Source organism: Dermacentor silvarum, chromosome 1 (assembly GCF_013339745.2).
Source record: "Dermacentor silvarum isolate Dsil-2018 chromosome 1, BIME_Dsil_1.4, whole genome shotgun sequence".
Classification (NCBI taxonomy): domain Eukaryota; kingdom Metazoa; phylum Arthropoda; class Arachnida; order Ixodida; family Ixodidae; genus Dermacentor; species Dermacentor silvarum.
Window position 1 is genome coordinate 174,403,844 of NC_051154.1, and position 16,919 is coordinate 174,420,762.

Here is a 16,919-nt window from a genome sequence, read left to right on the forward strand (position 1 = left end):
TGTCACAGCGTCTGCCAGCATGTTGGCAACATCAACTGGAAAAGGAGAGTGCCGCCTTGGCAGGCTAGGCCAGCTGCAGCAAGCGGCAGGATCAGGTTTGAATGAAGGGAGGGGGAGAGGTCACGCCTGCGGGTGGCAAGATGGCCGGGTCAAGGGATGCAGGCCCGCCTCGCGCATGCTCGCACGCACGCACACGTGCGCTCGTTTCGCATTCCGTCGCGGCAGAGAAGGTGCTTCCGGTTGCTGCTCGCACAAAAATGACAAAATTTGGGGCGAAAACTCTAGGTTGTCGGCGGGGAAAATTCGTTATTTCGAGGGGGTCTCCCGCTGCCACTTCGTTGCATAGAGGTTTCAAATACTACATGTGCTTCTATAGAGTAACGGTGGGGAATAGAAAAACTTCGCTATATCCAAGAATTCGTTATATGGAGGTTCGTTATAAGCAGGTTTAACTGTACTATCAATTGTACTTTCAATAATACTATCGATAGTATAAAATCAACCATGCAAACTCATTGTAGCATAAACTTGGTTCCCCGAGTGCGTGTATATGGTGGTAACTATGACAAAACTCTTCGTTATTGCATTCTACCCGTCACCGAGCTCTGCAGATGTACCCTACATACTCAGCGGCTGGACAGATCATTTCAGATAGGAGCAGCAGGCTGAAGGGCAAGAACATTGAAATGCTTGTGTTCCTTCACCAGAATGCTTGGCTGACACATGATAATTAAGCTGAGCTGTTCAGCTGTAGCAGAAAGGAAGCCATTAATGTGATAGAACTGCGTGGCTTCAAATTTATATTGCATTTTGTGATTTAAAAATAAAAATGTCAAGAAATGAGTTTGTTGGTAAGGTGTAACTGGTTACTTTTGAGTATGAATTTATTGGTGGACATATTCCAGCATTTTCACTGCGAAAATAATTTATTTCATTCACCAAAAAATTGCTGATAGTAGGCCATCACAAATGTTTTGGCAATATCGCCGGCCAACAACAGCGCAATTATTCATAGCACTATCGATAGTATTATCGGCATTTATACTGCTGATGGTACCATCGATAGTAGACTGCACTATCAATTGCACTATCGATAGTCTTTTACACTATTGATAGTTTTAAAAAACTATCGATGCTTTCTATAGTCAATTTACCAATAGTTTTGCATCACCAGTACCTCGACACTCTACTATGAAGCGTAACATTGTTGGAGTCGGTCCATGTGATCAGTAATTGGTGTATGCAAGTTAGCTGTCATTACATATTTACCCAATTTTAATGTGCCCTCGAACCTAACGCGCACCCAGTTTTTGCGGGTGGAAAGTAAAAAATTAAAAGCGCACCTGAATGTAACATGTCCCGGATTTATAAAAGAAAATTTCCCTTCACATATTGGATTTCCTTTTAATGAGCTTTCATAATGAAAGCGACATACCGTCGTCGCCATTTGCGCTTCATTGGCCACAGATACCAAGCATACAGGGGCGGTATTCTCGGGTGTTCACTTCTAGAGATACTACTACGGCTTTTGCAATATTCTACGTGACTCTGCATCGAACTTGTCAAAGTATGTGGCTGACAGCGTTCATGGCACTGCACACAAATAGCGAGCTTGACACATCCAATGCCAAGTCGCACGAAATCTCACGAAACTAACAGTATCTCTGAAAGTGATTGAGCGAGAATGCAGCTCCAGGTCGTATTTGAGCACAAAATGAACCCACAGCAGCCTTCATGAAAATGTGCTCTGTCGCCATTTTGGATTGGCTATGATGCTGTGTCTGACAGCTCTGATGGTAGGCTGCTGCCAACTCCGTAAATGGGGTTTGAGTTTCATATGCAATTTGAATGTACTGGCAATTTTTGGATCCATTTCCCTGAAAAAAAAAAAAGTCTGGTTAGATTTGGATAAATATGGTAAGTGCACTGTGCCTTTTTTTTTTTATGTCGCTTTCATTGCATTTTATATGCACTTGTGCACTTTCCAATACATATTACGATATAAAGATAGTTTACATTTACAAGTGGTGCTGCCTTCATGGCAACGAGTGGAATGGTAGAAAGGCAACATCCATCAGCATCCCTCATGTCATGGCTGCACACATGAGTGCTGTTGCACTTTTGCAAATATAAATGCCAAGTATCTAAGCCAAAACATTAATATCTAACTAATGGCAGTGACTACTTAGTAACGTCCGTTGTTGGGCTAGTTGGTACATGGCTTAGTACATGGTACAGTGGAACCTCGATTATACGTCCCCCGGTTGTGTGACGATCTGCATTTTACGACGAATTGGTTTGGTCCCGGTAAAACACCCATAGAAATAATGCATTAAAAACCTCGATTATACGACGCAATTTTACGCCGACCCCGCCTCGTACGACGCCTCCGTCGGTACCGTCTGAGAAAAAAAAAAGAAAGGAGAAAAAGTCCTAAGCAGACACAGGCTGGCGCGTGAACACACTGCAGCTGGCTGGTAACGGGCGTGCAGTACCGTATTCACCCGAATGTAACGCGACCACGATTGTAACGGGAGGGCCGACTTTCCAGTCACACGAAATAATAGAAATAAAACTACGAATGTAACGAGAGATGAGCGGAAAAAGAAATGGTACCTTTATTCAAGGAATCGTAATTTGGAAACTTGTTCTCTTCACTCATCATCGTCGTCCGAAGAGGAGATGGGGCGGGGCTTTCCTTGAACGATATTCTTGGACCGATCACTTTCGTGGATAGTTTCACTTTCGCGAAATTTCGAGTGACTCAGCACTGAAAACGTCCCCACCAAGTGTTTCTGCCGCTGTCCTAAGCACGCTATCAGCGCCAAGAGCACTCGTCAGCCGTATACTTCAAGGGGTTCGGTGCCGGGACGAGCAGAATCTCGCGAAACCGAAACTATCTCCAGAAGTGATCGCCCGAGAATCAAGTCATCTTCGGTGCCGTCGAGCTTGTTCGAGATTTAAAGTACTTCTTCAAAGACAGCACAACATTTCATTCGGGATCAGTAACAGGCAACTTCAGGTTCCACAGAGCCTTTCCGACTGGCCTCGCACTTAAAGAGGGCCTGGCGCTGGTCCCGCTATTCGCGCTTCGTCGACCGTCACTGAGCCACGGCAGACTTTCCCAGCTCCTCGGCCATCAAAATTGCTCATATCTGGAAGCGGCCGTCATACCGAATGCACTTCGTCGCCATAACGTGGCGAATGAACGGAGTCAAACCACAAAAGGTTGTAGGGTATTGTAGCATCGTAACCAGGCACAAGCACAGTGAAAACAGCGTCGATTCCAATCAAAAACAAGTTCCGACTTCGGTCGACTTGTATATGCATTGGATAGAGACGTAAAGTTGCAGGTTGCCAACGTAGCACTAGAAATCGCGTGATTTAGAGCATTTGTTATTTTGATGTTATGCGACTGTAACGCGAGGGTTTAGTTCAAGCAATGAAAATCATGAAAAATATGCGCGCGAGGGACTACCTTACTACCTTGCTTGCCAGCAAGATAGGTGCTACGGTATCTTGCACTGTAAGCGTGCACATGTGAACCATTGCTGGCGAGCACACGTATATAATTACTGAAAAGTAGGTATACCATGGCACGTGAACTGGCGGAGGCGTTTTATATAAAAATATTCGGTGACCGGTGCGTCAGCGTTCCTTTGTTGTCGCTTTATGTGAATGAGTTTAATTTTCTCGGTGATAGGATATCATAATTTGGTGTCTACCTGTTGTTAAGTCATTTGTTGTGTTGTGCATTTGTCTGTGGTTATATGTAGTGAAGTTTCGGGAAATTAAATGAATTGGAAGTGTGCACTTGGCCGTGTCTATTCTTATCCCATGTGTTATTTGTGGCTGAAACTGTTACTCACCAGTGACTACCTTGTGGCTTTTATGCACCATTACAGAACGCCAGGAGATTCAGTCTAAGCAAAAATTAAAGGATAAGTACTTGCCTATTCATTGTTAACAATGAATTTGTATGAGGCCATTAACATCGACTCTGGCACACCTATTTTAGCCTTTAAACGAACAGTACAAAAGCATAAAGGGCAGACGTGTCGTGTGCTTCAGCACTTTTTGTGAAAGCATATGCAAAACCAAGACGCCATAACATTTGATGCTTGTCAACTACCATTCACTCCAAATGGAGAAAACTAATACAGTCAACTTCCGTTAATTAGACCCTGATGTGACCGACGAAAGTGATTGAATTATTTGGTGGGTCAAATTAAACAAGATGCAGAAAAGCACGAAAACACCGCTGATTCATTTGGCAATATTTGCCCGATGCATCCTTGAATCAAACATGCAACCACTTTCTATGTGTCCAAAGTAGAAAACTTAATGTAGAAATTACTTAAAGCGCCTAAACAAAGTAGAAATCTAACGCGCACCCAATTTTTCAGCAAGAAAAATGCGCAAGGGTCTAATATGGGTTTCTCAGTGGCGGCTCTTTTCTTAGTCTGCCTCTCCGCAATACACTGGTGTTATGCGGTAAGGCATATGATTGCCACGAAGACGGTTTTGGTTTCGTTAGCGCAGGAAACTTTCAGCCCAATTTTCTTGAAAAAGACAACAAAAAATAAGCTGCTCTTTGGAATCGGGTAAATACCATAATCGGACATTGTGGCGGACATTGTGGGTTACAGTTATTGCTTGAAAATCTTCCTAGGGCAGGCCAAAATAGGCCCTTTCAATGGGAAATGACGTCTGTTTCAACACATTCACTGTCTTCTAAGCTCCAGTGAGACGGATGCTGCGGCTAAAGAGGTCGCTATTGAGGTCATCATAGGAGTTGGGCGCGTGCGTGTTGACTGGTCAAGTTCGAATTATCCGGTGCAGGCCAATATTAGGATTGAAATAAGAAAAGTTTAAGCCCGTAGAAATGCATGGGTGCCAGTCGGGACGTTCGGTCTGGATCGAAATAATCGAAAAATTGAATTGCCTGGGGTTGAATTAATGGAAATCTACTGTATTATCCAGCACACAAGTAAGAAAACTGTTTTCCTTGTCCAGTCAGAGAGATGCTGCCTTGTAGGACTTAGAACTATTTCTTTTATTTGCATATTATTGATTTCTTTTAATCTCCTTTCACATTAATGCTTCCTGTTTGCAGATTCACATCTGAGTTCATGCACTCATTGCTTGCCATAAGTTCCACAGACTTCCATCCTATCTCAAACTGAAAGTTTTTCATCTTCAGCCTATTGTCATACGATTTTCATTTTCAAGTTGGGTATGACTGTGGCAACTGTTAGACTGCCAAGTTTTTGTCCTTTGACAAAAATAGGTGCAGATCAGTTTTTCTTCACTCACTCTTTCTTACCTAGGACGTTCTTCTTTATTTTATGGTTTATTCCAGAGAGAGCAATTGACTGACCACGAGAATCGCATTGTGTGGCTCGAGAAGGAGCTTGAGGAACATGTTGCTAATGCTCCAGAGAAAGGTGCCAAGTCTAGAACTGTCGCCGAGTTTGTTGAGAAGGAGTCTTTCTTGCAGAGTGAGGTGAGTTGGGCTCACTTTTGCACAAGATTTTCTTATTGCCATATTAGAAGCTTTAGTAATTAGTCAAGATAGCAGAGAAGGAACTGGCTGTGTTATTTTTGCTAATTGGCAAATTAGTTGTGTTGTAATCATTGAATGCCTCTTTCACTTGTATAGCTGACCATACTTGTGTCAGTTTTTGTGCTGAGCAGGCAAAGCTAGGGCATGGAGAAGTTCACCCTGTGCCCTGTATTGTACAATAGTCCGTTTTTTAAGAATGTGCTTCATGGATAAAGCTGCTCTTTGAAAACAAAAACAATGTCCGGAGCATGTGGCCCAGCTAGCCCCACTGATCACAACTGTGGCCTCACTTCTAGCTCAAGCGATACCGCACCTACGCCTACCTGCTGCGCTCCAAGATGGCGCAGTATCCTGAGCTTGTACCAGCACTCGTCGAGACAAGCATTGGCGAAGTGGATGAGCCAGAGCAGAATCATGGTAGCAGCCATGGCTGTGCCAACAACCCACCACCGCCATCACCATCTCGGACTAAGCAGCCTGCACCCTCCCACAAGGCTCTGCCCAGCTCTCCTGCACTTGGCTCATCCTCACCCACATTTGCTGCACCAGCAGTGGCCAGTTCGTGTTCTCCCCGAAGCTCCCCAACGGCTGCGCGAAACAAGCGAATAGCACAAGATCGTTACAGCTATCGAACGGCAGTACAGAAGGGTGGTGACCTAGGCACATAAGGTTCTGTGCATCACCTAAATCCTACCATGGGGCTACAGCATACAGGAAAGGCGACATTCAATCGAATAAATAGAAACAGGTGCGCATAACCAGCCGGTAGTGGGCCTTTTAGAGTTAGCAGCATTGCAGGCCACAACCATCGGCTAAATCTCAAGCAAACAGCACTGCTGGCCAGGTTTTCTGTAAGCTTAGAAAGCTGGTTTGAAACAGGCTGCTACAGGTTGGAAGTGTTGTACCTTAAGACTTACAAAGGAAAACACGTAGTACCTTTTGGTAAATATACTGTGTACATTACTAATTCCATGTGCTGCACATCTGAGGCACTTTAAAAAAGCTGATTGATCAGGTTTACCTCCAGCTTTTTTGTAGCTTTTCTTCTTGTTATTTATATAGGATCTTTCTGTTCTTTTGAAAGATTTTATTTTATGGCACATATGCACTCATTATGTGTGTGAATGAATGTTGTTTGGAGGATTATTTTATTTAGCATTATTGTTTTTGAGAGAGTTTTGGGGGGCACTCACTGGTGTTAATAACTGTACATAGTATTTTATACATAGAACGTGTTTATAGTGAGTGCTATATTTAAGGTCAAATCATGCCAAACTATGAGTGCAACTCTCTTTAGTAAAACAATTTTCTCCTCCTTGTATACTCTATACCTGTAGCATGAGGTTGACAGGTACAATGAAAGAATCATCTTGAGACACAAAATCGGAAGACAGACAGATGTCAAACGGTGATATACTTGTTCCAAAAGACCCAACAATGTGGCATGTGAAATATCTTATCACTCTTTGGAGTTTAGAGCAATGCACATGATGTTTCTTCCTTTGTTCTTTATTTGTCATTGCTTACACTGAGTGCACGTTACCTCATTCCAGAAGACAGTTAAAGGCCTTTTAGAACGGCTAACAGGGAACTTGAGGATTGGGACCAACTTTAGTCTCGTGAACAAGTGACCAGAGTCACATAGCACCAGGCTCTTAAGTTGGTGTGTGGCATGCGTTCTGCACAACAACTTATTTTAAAAATTGCGCTCTTTTCACTAGGAAGCTTCAAAATGTATATCACCCAATCCACAGGGGTCGTGACGTTGAGAAGCATGTTGAGGGACCTTTAATTGCATATTTTGTGATCATACATTACTGATTTTGCATCTTGCATAGACATGTCAATTTGAATCTTACGAGCTGCCTTTTGCTTCCTTTTCTATTACGTCTTCTTTTTTAAGTTGTGAATTGTGTGAGATCGATGGCAACAGTTAGCCATCTCGTATACTTAACTTTGTTGCCACTTTTAAGATAGTGTTCAAGATAAAAAAGGAGGTTGCCACTATCTTCTTGTTTCTTTTTTTGTTTTTTTTTTATCCTGTTGCCAGTATTGCCAAGCCATGATACACATTGAGTGCTGCATGCCTAGATATCTAAGGGAGTGTGCCTTGAGCATTGTATACCTCGGAAGATAGGAGAATGTTCTGTCAGATTTCAGCACCAACATTGTGCAATGATGCATCATTTTACACTCTTCATGCTCAAAGTGTTTAGTGGGACATTCTATGAGCCTATGTTTAAGCTTTTGGGATTGTCAGTTGGATATCAGCAAATTTCATGCTTTCTGCACACTGTTTCTTTTTCTCTACCATACTTTTGTTTCTTTACTTGATGCTCTTGTCTAAAGTGACAAACTTTGTAGCAGCTGTGAATTTTGGGAATTTCAGATTGCTAATAACAAAAATGCAGATTCGTTCTCTTAAACTTCACTCCTGCATCACCATGACCTAAGCAAAAGCAAGAACATTGGTAATGCCATGGTGCATACATGTTTCTTTTACTGCATAGTGCTTTGTTTGAAAGACCCTGTGTGTGCTTGCACACACAGGGTCTTTGTTTGACTACATTTGCCAATGTTTGACTACATTTGCAATTAGAAGTTATGATTTGTTCATGTAACTCTTTGGACCAAATTCACAGCTGCAGTTTTCCTAGGAGCAGTACAGTTCTCTATCTTTGGTTATTGAACTGATCGCCTGCAGTGCAAGGGTTGAGACAAGACATTTAATTCTCTCTGGCTGTGTAGCAGTGAGTGGCTGCTTGTGCTTTGCTGCTTCTGTTTTATTGTGTTTTTATGTTTCACCATATGCCATTTTGCTGTGCCATATGTGAGCATAAATTGTGCTGTGCACAGGCAATAATTAGCTTGGCACCATGCCAGCAGTGCCAGTAAGGCAGAAAGACAAAGTGTTCCTGCCAATGTCCTGTAGTGCCCCCTCTACCTTGCATGTTTTCAACGCTCGTCTCACATACTGTGAACTGGCAAGAAAAGCCAGAAACTCATTGCAATCAGTGTGAACGACGAGTTTTCCCGCCTAGTCATCAATCAACCCTGTTCATGCATCGAATGCTTAGAACATGTCACTGTCTTCATTTATGGTGGAGTTTGAGCATTATGACATGTATTAAGAGACGTAACTAGTTCCACAGGTAGTGTGGACAGTTGTCAGTGTTGTTCAATTATGAGGAACATGAAATGGTTGAAGTGCAAACAAAAACCTGACTTTAACAAAAAAAACATGTGCAAAGTGAGGTGTGAATTTATAGGTATAAAGTGTGTGTTAGACAAGTTCAGAAAATTGGAAGATAAAATTTGTATGAGCTCGAAAGCTCAAATGGACGACTGATTTTTGTTTTTAGGAGCAGTTTGCAAGTGACTGGTAGTACAACATGATTTTGTCATTACTCCATATTTACATTGACAGCTGGTTTATGTTGGCTAAGCATGCAGCTGTGGGACATCATTGTCAATGTCAAGGTGATACTCACTTAACATTTTGGCCCAAACCACTTAGTATGCACAGTTTCTTGCTGCAGATGGTATTTTAATGCCGTCTAAATAAATTTAGCCTCTCGCTTCAGGTTGTTTTATGCATTTGATTAACAGCACTTCTTTGTGGGTTTTCTCACTGAAGTGCAACTGCTGTTCTGCCACTAAAGCATGAAGCATCTTGCCAGTTAGGCTGGGCCCATCCTGTTAGAGATACATTTCTTAATTTATGTGCTTGAAGGATTTTTTAATCATTTAGTCTAGGCTTCCAGTGTCAACATATTTTTGATATTGTGTCATTGGATTTAATTATAACTGCAGTACATGATTTGAAGAATACCTAACTTGTTGGGAGTATAGCTGCAGTACATAAGCGGTCACTTGTGCCTCTGTGAAGAGCTAGATTGTATAATGCACACGAAATGACTCAAGAGTTCGTAGCTAAGCCAGGCCTAAAAAATCAAAGCTGATTGTTCAACAGAATACAAGAGAGATGTTTTAAACAAAGAAGAGAACACATACTGCATCTTTGACATCACCTTGGACATGTCATTTTAACACTTGTATTCTTTTACTATACACTGCTTCAGTAGTGTTCTTGGGACAACTATGCCACGCATCTAAGCTTAAAACCTGTCTGGACTGTAGCAAGCTTGTGTGCAGTTATGTGCTTAGTATGAATTGGCTAATTAGTAAACGGTGTTGGAGCAGAAGAATGCTTGATAGGAGATAACTCTGACATTAATATTTGTTTTTCCCCCATTGCTGCATATGTTAGTATGTGTGAGCACTGTTTGTAAAGTCTTGTGCGTGTTTTGACACATATCTTCATTTAGCTTGAGCCCTAGGGTAACCGGTAGCTTGAGTAGGTTGTTCTCGTTTCAAATACCAGCAGATAATTATTCTAAAAGGTGTGAACAGTAAGAATTCTAGGCATTATCTTGAGGGAGCTAGCTCCTGTAGGGATATAACTCCTGGGGCGTTTGCTTGCACATTTTACATCCCTGATTATTACTTTTCACGCCATCGCAGAAAGCATTCCTGACAGCTTACAAGGACAGGCTTTAACTTTTGCCGTGCCTATTAAAGTACATGTCAAAACACAGAAGTGCTGTGATTAAGCAACGGCTGTGTTTAGTTTAAGTAAATGTATTTTTGGTAACTGTTTAGACCAGTTGGAGCAGAAGCATTATAGTCGCCAGCCAATTTTAGGATGCCTGATTTGCATGATTATCCCGATGTCCCCGCGGCACCGCCACCTACACCATAGAACCAGTGTAGCGACTAAAATTTCGGACGCCGCACGGTGTGTCGCTCGATTTTTTCAGGCATCGGCTCGCGCGATGTCGCAAACATGGCTGCCGTGAACACTGTTGCCGCCACTGAGGTTGTCGCCCGTATTCTCACTATCCTTGTCGAGGCAACTTCTCGGCATTCCTAATGCCCTATGGTCGCTGTGAAAAAAAATTTCAGCGATTCGGTAGCAAAACGCAACTGTGGTCGCCGACTCCCGACCAAGCGACGCTGTTTTATTGGGCGCCGCCGGGTGTGGTAGCGGGCAGTCGCGGGAAATCCGCCCCGTTCATACCACTAAACGGCCATCGGGCAGGAGATCACTCGCGCAGGCCATAAACTGACGGCCGTATAATTTAAAGGGACTCTATAGGCAAATATTAAGTCGAGCTAAAATGACAGATTAGTGCTCGAGAACGTCTAAGGCGAATATTGTCGTGAACAGAGCTTTAGTAATTGAGGTAAATGCAGGACACAATTAGAGACTCCCGCGAGACATTCACGTTCTAGCCCGATGACAAAGGCACACCTCACTATAATTCTGTCACTACTACTCAACCACTCCTAATAAAAAGATTATTGTATTGAATTATAAGACGAAAGGAAATGCTATTTGACCATTTATAATTGATTTTTAGAGAAAAAAAAATACAACTCGACATTACCCTTGACAACGACGCCGGCGGTAGAAAGGTTTCGTTTTCTCCACTCCGCGCCGCCCGCACTTTCGTGTTTCAGTATAGTTTCGTTATCGCGTAGTGCTGCGCTGGTTCTGCTGGCTCGCGAAATTCACAACTGCAAGTAGCGGAGAATGCCACGTCCATGAGATGACGCGGAATTCCCGAACGGTCCACGCCACTTGACCACGAGCAGCTGCAGTGGCGAATCCAACGCGATGTATTGGCGTAGTATCTCCATGGCCGCGCGCTTGTTTTGCGCAAAAAACTAGCGCAATCTGTCGGGCGCCGTTTTACTAGCCGACGACAGTAAAGGGCGGTGATGGCGTATGCAAAGTCACCACTCCCCGCTCGGGGGTGGGTGATTTGGATTCCGCTAAATGTATGCGGACGCTTCAGACGCGATTTTCTCGTAAACGAAACAAGCGCCGCGGTATTTTAACAGCCCACGTCGACTTAGTATGTGCCTTTAGTGTCCCTTTGACAGCCCACAGCTACCGCGAATGACTGCCAAGTTTGGTCGCCGAGTGCACGTAAGCGTGCCTACAGACAGAAAGCCCCCTAACTGGTTCCTCGCGACAGCGCCCAATTTACTACATCGCGCTGTCAAGGTCACGCGTGCAGTATTTTTAACTTAGGACGACGGGCAACGCATAACGGGCCTGCGGGACGGGCGAATCCAAAACACCCCCGCGGCCTCGACCATCACGAAATTTCAAGTAGGTATTTCTTCGTTGGAGCACAGAACAGAGCAGCAGAAAAAAAAAAAAAAAAAAAAATTAATTTCACCGTTGAAATCCGCTTTTTTTTTTTTTTTTTCTGGGGGGTCCGATTATTCGTTTATCTTGCGGCTGCCTCCCGTGTCCGTAAAATTGGTCGGCGACTATTCCATATTTATTTGCATAATTGGTGGAGAGAAATTGAAATATCAAATTGACAAATGGACAACAAAAACAGGTATCAAAACTGTGTAAAGTATACAGAAGTTTTGTCACAGACGTTTTACATGACTTTTAATCTCGGTGGCAAAATTAGAAATTTATTTTGCTACGTTTAGTTCCAAAGTTTGGCTTTCGGAAATAATTGGATGCTACACATGGGGCATCAATCGTAAGCTTGATGATCCATTTTATTTTTCTTGAAATCTTGCGGCTTTCGTTAATCTTTTTAAAAGACTCTGGGGGACTAAATAAAGAAACGCAGTCTGTTAGATGGCCGTCGGAATTTCGCTTTTCTTTTGTTTTAATTGCGACAGTTTTCATTCAATCGGTTCACGTCTTGCTTAGGCCATTTCTGCGTTTCACATGTCTCAGAACATGGAAGGCCCGGGCTAAAGCTTTCAGCTCTGTCACTATATAGCACGAGGAAGTTTTGGAGAAACCCTACACCTCCCGAGGTTTCGATCGTATTGCAAGCATTTTGCGGTCGCGCCGCTGGTTCTCCGGGCCCCGTATTCGTTGCGTGGCGTCAGTTACACAGGCGAGAACAACGGCCGAGCCGCCGAGCTCGCTCTCCTCTATTAGGACGGGAACAAACCGCGCTCGGACGGGACGAAGTGAGCACTACAGACAAGGCGCTCACTTCGTCCCGTCCGAGCGCTTATTTATTGCCGTCCTAATGATGTACCAACCAGCCCAGACCAGCGCACTCTCTCTCCTCTGTTGAATGCCTGAAGCCAGTCGCGCTCCGCTCAGCCTAAGCGTGCGCGATGCGCATAGAGTCACGCGCGGACGCTGCGACCGAGCGCCACGCATGGCAGGGTGGATATAAGCGAGACATTTAGCGGAAGCCGTGTTCCGGCGGCAGCGCGTCGTTGCATCCATAACGCTCAGCACGGCTTGGCTTCGGCGCCCGGCTTTTTTTTTTTTTTTTTTTTTTTACGTATCTGTAGAAGTGTCTTATTATTTCTTTTTTGTCGCCATATTGGCTGCGATGGACATCAGTAAAGTGGACCGTTCACTTGTTTAATTAACCGTACAAAATTCACCAATTTACGAGCGCGTTTATTTAGGGCACACATTACAACTTTGGAATTGAAGCCAGTGACTGCTTAATGCTTTTCCATTTAGTAGGGATTAGCTAATGATTGAGGGCCTTAACCGAGAAAGTGTGAGAGTGGGGTTGAAGATTAACATGCAGAAGACAAAGGTAATGTTAAATACCCTGGCACGAGAACAAGAATTCAGGATCGCCAGTCAGCCTCTAGAGTCTGTGAAGGTGTACGTTTATCTAGGCCAATTACTCACAGGGGACCCTGATCATGAGAAAAAAATTTACAGAAGAATAAAATTGGGTCGGAGTGCATACGGCAGTCATTACCAAATCCTGACTGGGAGCTTACCACTGTCTTTGAAAAGTGTACAATCATTCTATTCTACCGGTACTAAAATATGTGGCAGAAACTTGGAAGTTAACAAAGAAGCTCGAGAACAAGTTAAGGACCGCACGAAGAGCGGTGGAACGAAAAATGTTAGGCCTAATATTAAGAGACAGGAAGAGAGCGGTGTGGATCAGAGAACAAACGGGGATAACCGATATTCTAGTTCACATTAAGAGGAAAGAAAGGAGCTGGACAGGCCATGTAATGCGTAGGATGGATAACCGGTGGACCATTAGAGTTGCAGAATGGATACCAAGAGAAGGGAAGCGCAGTCGAGGACGGCAGAAAACTAGGTGGGGTGAAGTTAGGAAATTTGCAGGCGCAAGTTGGAAAATTAAATTATGGGGATTTACGTTCCAAAACCACGATCTTATTATGATGCACGCCGTAGTGGGGGACTCCGGAAATTCGGACCACCTGGGGTTCGTGCACCTAAATCTAAGTACACGGGTGTTTTCGCATTAGGCGCAAGTTGGAATCAGTTGGAATCTGCTAGCGCAATACAGGGGTAATTGGAGATCACAGGGAGAGGCCTACGTCCTGCAGTGGACATAAATATAGGCTGCTGATGATTATTGGGCCAGTATACCAGTTTCGAGATATTTGGTCGAGTAAATACACGAAGTACATTGGTGTTCCGCATAGTTTCGTCCGGGAACACGCAATGAAGATATTTGAGGGAAAATAAGTGGAGCGCGAAAGCATTTTCTGGCAAGTTCTCGAAACGGGGGTTAGCCTGGAGTTCCTAGGTTCCGCAGTCGCCACCTGATGCTCTGAGGCAAGTAATTAAAACGTTAATTAGAAAATGATACATTACTTACGTATAAGTTATCAAGCGTATACTGTTGCCCGTCGCCGCTAATAATGTGTTGCTGAATAAAATGCTGCGCCGTCTACAAAATTAGCTTTTCTGTCTTGACAAAGGTGTAGTACATAACGCGGTCCGTGCGCAGGACGAGCGTTCGCGGACGAATGAACGCAGATGCGTCTCGCTCATTGAGCGTATGATGCGATAGGAATGCTTTGAACATTTGTGAAGCCATGCGGAAACGCAGTGTGAGCTGTCGTACACTGTTACATTGTTTACCTGTGATGAGGTACATCGTAAACATTTATTTGCCGAATTCGATACGCAAACGCGCGGAACTGCCGAGGATGCTCATCGCATCCCTGAAGTTTTCAAAAAGCAAGCTTGTTCTAAAAAATTGTTTCGGGCGCTGCATTCTTTGCACTTGTCTGTGAAACTGACGCTACGGTAAAGAAAAAAAAAAAGCGGGGGGGGGGGGGGGGGGGGGGGGGGGGGGGGGGATTAGGTCGATTCACCATCGTCTGCCGTAAGCGATGTGTTCGCCGATACCATATGGGAGGACGTAGGGCGTGCGATCATTCATTCAAACCTATGAGCAATTTAACTTCGTTGCTCGAGATCTCAATTCGAAACCTTTATAGACACATACATGTGTGCATGTTCTTGTAAAACGTACAAGCAGACCACCCCTGGACAAACACGTGCTTGCGGTGGCGCGTGAGCGAGGGCCTTTTGCCTCTCTCGGAGTTCCCATGGAACGATCTTCAGTAGCGATCAGCCAGTCTGTACCGCTGGAATAGGGGAACACTTGCACCGTCTATTCCCGACCCTGAAGGAATAAGAGAAAATGAGTGCCAATTTTCGACGACTTAACAATGCGTGATTGTTTTCAAAGTTTGCATGCATTTATCGAGGCGCACGCTCGGAGCGTCGGGAAGTCGATATTCAGAAACTGTGGTGCAGACGCACTGCTCTTTTCATGCATGTGTAGAGTGTGAACACCACTAATGGCCGAACAATTTTTGTTTTTAATTCTTCTGAGTGCTGATATTTATTTGGTTGAGACGATGGGCATCTGAAAGGCGCGGTGGCGCTCACCTCTTAAGGGACGCTAGCGAGGTATTCAGCAATATTAACACTGTGAAGACGGTTAAAGCATTGGAGCCTAGCGTATCAAGGCCTCTATTGGCAAATCATCTCTTACGTTAGAGGGTTTCCGCGCCCGCCACGTAAGACACGTTTTGCAAATATAGGCCCAGAAACCGTATACGATGTGGCTACTCCCTGTCGCAACCCCCGGGAAATCCCGGCATTTCTTCACTGTTGGCTCTGAACGAAGGTACGCGAGTGAAATGTCGCACGTGAGAAGCCTCGTACTCGGCCCGTGTTCAGCGATGGCATCGCGGGACGCAAGTGCGGTTCGCTTTCTGTATACTCGCGTGCGCTCACAGTGCTCGTTGGCGCGCCGATTCAGGCACGCCGCGCTGTCAGACCAAGCCTTCTCTCGAGTGACGCTGTAGTGACGAAGACACTGCGCCGACTTATGGCGACAACCGACTTTTGAAGTTCAAAGCTGATTGTGATAGCTTTGTATACCGCCTCAGATAGGGTTGCTGTAGGAGCCTCCGCCGAGCAGTAGGATAGCGTCGCCACGTTTTTACTAGACGGCTCGGCTACGTGCAGAGCTGGTGTGTTAACGAGGTCCGGCGTCGCCTGGACAGCAACTTTAGAGCTGTGTGTGTAGAGCTAAGCGCATGTCACATGATCCCCGACTGAGCTTTCGGCGTTTTCGAGATCGTGTGAGGCGAAGTTTGCCCAGCGAAGACTGCGGCGAAACAATCTGGGAGGTTTGCGGTGTCACTCCTCAGTGCACTTCGCGCCAACAGATTGGCTTTACATGAACGCTTGTAACGGCACTGCTCGCGTATGCCCATCTTCGCATTTATTAGAAATTGTCAATAAAGTATTCGGAATGATTATTCCCAGCTGACAATATTCGTAAGGCTCATGAGACCTTACGAAAAGCCGAAGCTGACGCGTGCCTTCCGGGGCACGAGTCGGCGCTTTGCGAGTCTGAAGCAGCCGTTGGGGCACTTAGCCTGGCGCCCAAGGCACAGGCGCATGCTTGAGTCGACGTCGTCCATGCAGCCGATTGCAAGTTGAGCTCCGTAACACTTGGCGCCTGCTAGCGCGAGAATTCTGCTTGCGCTAGGATTAACAACAAAAAGCAAAGGAAAAGCTTCAGCTATTGCAGTCGCCATTTGAAGGGGCGTTTCAAAACATCCTGCGCCTATAGCTAACATTAAAACCAGATGACTACATTTCATGCACCGGTATATTGAGTTTGCTGCCGGTTGCAAATGTGCCGTGCTATTTCGGGTGTTTACAGGCACGCCCTTTCTGGCCACCTTCTCTGACCTCTGCCGTATTGATGGTGTCAACCCGTGCGACATCACGCTGTTATTTTTGTTGTGGCCCATTTTATGGCCAACCTTCTCATTTTTATATAACTCCACGCTCGCTTACCGAGTCTTGTGTGTGAGCTCTAAGGGCCGTCCGTCAGAGTTTGCCGTGTTATAGGACGCAGTTTGTCTATTCACATCTATTAAAGTGCTGCGAAACTTAACAGCTAAATACACCGGCCGTGAGGTTGAAGGGAAACGATGATCGCCTTCTGTCTGAAGCGTCTGAAAATGTTTTAAG

The 16,919-nt window shown here is 44.7% G+C and overlaps 1 protein-coding gene across 5 annotated transcripts in view; it reads left to right on the forward strand.

The window, feature by feature from the left end:
- LOC119436408 (PH and SEC7 domain-containing protein-like) overlaps window positions 1–9,146 on the forward strand; it is a 297,543-nt gene extending 288,397 nt beyond the window's left edge. For all 5 annotated transcript variants that reach the window (XM_037703249.2, XM_049657507.1, XM_049657503.1 and 2 more), the window contains 2 exons: window positions 5,363–5,506; window positions 5,863–9,146. In XM_037703249.2, coding sequence (XP_037559177.1) covers window positions 5,363–5,506; window positions 5,863–6,234 — 516 coding nt within the window. In that variant the 3' untranslated portion in view covers window positions 6,235–9,146. The remainder of the gene's footprint in view (window positions 1–5,362; window positions 5,507–5,862) is intronic.
- Window positions 9,147–16,919: the final 7,773 nt, after the last annotated feature.